The sequence below is a fragment of the Monoraphidium neglectum genome (genome assembly GCF_000611645.1).
Source record: "Monoraphidium neglectum strain SAG 48.87 unplaced genomic scaffold scaffold03040, whole genome shotgun sequence".
In the NCBI taxonomy this organism is placed as follows: Eukaryota; Viridiplantae; Chlorophyta; class Chlorophyceae; order Sphaeropleales; family Selenastraceae; genus Monoraphidium; species Monoraphidium neglectum.
Window position 1 is genome coordinate 2,580 of NW_014010588.1, and position 2,963 is coordinate 5,542.

The following is a 2,963-nucleotide window of genomic DNA, read 5'->3' on the forward strand; positions in this document are numbered from 1 at the left end:
CCGCCAGCAGCAACACCACCACCATCACCACCGCAACACCCCACCCCCACCCACCCCATCCCCCTCACCACCAGGTCCCAGAGATGCGCGCCCTCAGCCTCAGCCACTGGGACGGCGAGCCCTCCCCGCCGCGCGGCCACGCGATGGGCTCCCACGGCTTCTTCGCCGGCGGCTGGAGCCACCGGTCCCAGAAGTTTTCGGTCAGCCAGCTGCAGTCTGAGAGCGCCGCCTGGGTCCGCAATGCGCAGGTGGGCGAGGGGGCGATGCAGTTGGTCGGGCCTGTTTTGTGTACGCTGCGGCGACGAGCGCGGGCTGGCTGGTCTCCTGGCTCGTTCCACAGGCGGCAAGGCCGCACTGACGTTTGACCCCACTCGCCAGCAGGCTTGATTGTGGAGGTTTCAAATAGCAAACTCAATATTCCCAGTGCGCCAAGACCTCTGCTGTGCCAGCCTGGGGCGGGAATTGTCACAATTACCGTGTGCCAGGAATCCAGCCGGTTGCCCATGGCGGCGCGCCCCCTCCCCATGAAAATGGCGCATGCAAGTCAGATGCTCGCGATGCACTGTCCTCACCCTCCGGCGTCCAACGACCACCCTCCGGCCGCCAGGCGTACCTCGCCGCCGAGGAGGACCACAAGCGGAAGCTGCTGCGCGCCATAGGGCCTCGCACAAAGGGCGCGCTCAGCGTGGCGCGCGCGGTGGGCATGCTGCGCAACCGCCAGTCGTCCGAGGTGGCGCAGCTGCTGGGGGCGATGATCACCATGCCGCCGGAGCACTGTGGGTGCCGTGGTGTGGGATTGTGTGTTGCAGGGCTTGCATGGTGGTTTGAGAGCCGTGCGGTCGGTTGGCAGTTGGTGTGTTCATGCCAAGAGCAAATGAATGGGGGCTGCACCGGCTGCTTCAGCTGCTGCGCGGTAATGCAACAGTGGGGGCCCCGGGTCGATTAGAGGGGCCCTAGTAGGGGTGCGCTGTTCGATTCTCGCACTCGCCGCGACTCGCAGCTGACGCCCCTCACCCTTGCATCCGCGCCCCTCCCCTCACACCCGGCGTCCTATCCTCCCCCGCCCGCGCCGCTCCTCCGCCTCCTTACCGCCCCCCTCCCCCCCCCTCACAGTCCACAACCCCAAGTGGCGCGCCAGCCACCCGCTGGAGGACTGCCTCACGCCCGCGTGGGTGGGCCACAGCCGCTGGCTGCTGCTGGACCTGACTGCCCAGAAGGCGGACTGGGGGCCGGCCCTGGGCGGGGAGGGCGTCGTCGTCGCGGGGTGAGGGAACGCACATGGCCTGGGTTCGACGCGTCCTGATGACATTCTTTTTTTCGGGTTTCATGGTCGCGGCGTCGAGGGTTGTCGTTGTCAGGCTTGTTTGGTGCAGCGTGCGTGCGCTTCAGGCCATGGCCAAAGTTGTCTGGGGCTCAGCGCCGCCGCGTCCGTGGCTCGCAGCGCTGGGGGCTGCGGGACCCCCAGGAGGGGTCGGAGGCGGTGTTGTCAAGTCGAGTATCCCCAGTTACAAGCAGCAATGACAACACGACTTGCGTTGCAGAGAATGATCTTGCTTGGCCCCCTACCAACACGCACGCTCTCACGGCGCGTCGCCGGACTGCGAGACCAAAACAAAGCTCAAGCGCCGCCCCCCTTGCAACCCCACCCACCCCCGCAGCTCTATTCCCGACGTCCCCTCGATGTTTTCGGAAGTCCAGGAGGCACGAGAGGTCGCGCGTGAGGACAAGTTTGGGGAGGACCCGCGGCAGCAGCAGCTGCGCGAGGACCTGGCAGCCAAGGCGGGCCAGGCCTCTGCTGCGGCGGCGGCGCATCATGATGCGCAGCACGAGGCGCGGCGGGCCGCGGCCGAGGAGGCGAAGCTGCAGGTGGGTGGAAACGCAACGAACCCTTCAATCTGCTCGTTAGCGGGGGTGTGCTGGGCGCTCGTCGCTTCAGGAGAGAGGGTTTGAGGTGTGGGCTTGCGCGGCGCAGCGCCTGCCGACCCACGAATCCCAGGAGTCTGTCTTTCAGGCCCCGAACAGCAACACTTTCGCGCTTTCTGTGGCCGCCCCCAAGCTGCAGCACAAGTTCAGCCTGTCAATCAGCTGTGTCTGGCCCCCCCCCGCTTCACCTGCTCCTGTCGTTTTCATCTTTGCGGCGATGCCCCCCCCTTTGCCTTGCCACGCGCAGGGTGTGGTGCACGGCGTGGCACCCGGCCAGGAGGCGCAGCTGGGGGAGGGCACCGAGGAGCAGCAGGAGGCAAAGCGGCAGGTGCGGGCGGGCAGGGGGCGTGGGCCTGGGCCTGCGCGAGCGGCTTTTGTTTCGCCCCCCTTCAAACAAGCACACAGGATGAGAGGTTGAGTCAAGGGGCAGGAACACTACTTGTGTTTGTCATGGCAAAAATGTGGAAGCTGTTGTTTTCCCTTGCCAGCATTCTGCCTCCGCGACACGGTGCCGGGCCTGGCCTCTGACCCCATGTACAGCTGGCGTCGGCCCCATCCCTCGCTAGCCAGGTTTCCGGCGCCTACAAACAGCCGGCCACCACCGCTCCGCCCGGGACCCGCTTTGTAACGCATAGACACACACACGACAACACACACATGTGCAGGTTTTACTAGTCCAGGTCAAAACTTTCCCCCATCCGCCCCAACCTCTCGGCGCCAACTGCTGCGTCCGAAACGCCCCGCCCCCCTCGCAGGAGGCGCTGCTCCACGCTGAGCTGGACATGTACGAGGCGTTTGCGCTGCAGCACTGCCACGTGAGTCGCGACGCTCGGCACGGGGCCGCCTTTGAGAAATCATCATTACCAGAAACCTCCCTGGCTGTAGCATTGGAGGGATCAAGCAATTCATAGGGTTGGCCATGTGTCACCGAGGCTTAGTTGTGGCAGGAGCTCTCCAATGCCAATTCTCCCTTAACATCGCATCGCGGCGGGCTCCCGTAGTTTGGACACCGCTCCCCTCGTCGCTGCACACCCGCAGAA

At 65.5% G+C, this 2,963-nt stretch overlaps 1 protein-coding gene across 1 annotated transcript in view; it reads left to right on the forward strand.

Annotated features, from left to right (window-relative positions):
- The window catches only part of MNEG_12058 (hypothetical protein), a gene marked incomplete at both ends in the record, with an annotated part of 7,637 nt that overhangs the window by 1,966 nt on the left and 2,708 nt on the right, over window positions 1-2,963 (forward strand). The window contains 6 exons of the mRNA XM_014039470.1: window positions 75-248; window positions 608-776; window positions 1,114-1,264; window positions 1,659-1,866; window positions 2,171-2,251; window positions 2,679-2,738. Coding sequence (XP_013894924.1) covers window positions 75-248; window positions 608-776; window positions 1,114-1,264; window positions 1,659-1,866; window positions 2,171-2,251; window positions 2,679-2,738 — 843 coding nt within the window. The remainder of the gene's footprint in view (window positions 1-74; window positions 249-607; window positions 777-1,113; window positions 1,265-1,658; window positions 1,867-2,170; window positions 2,252-2,678; window positions 2,739-2,963) is intronic.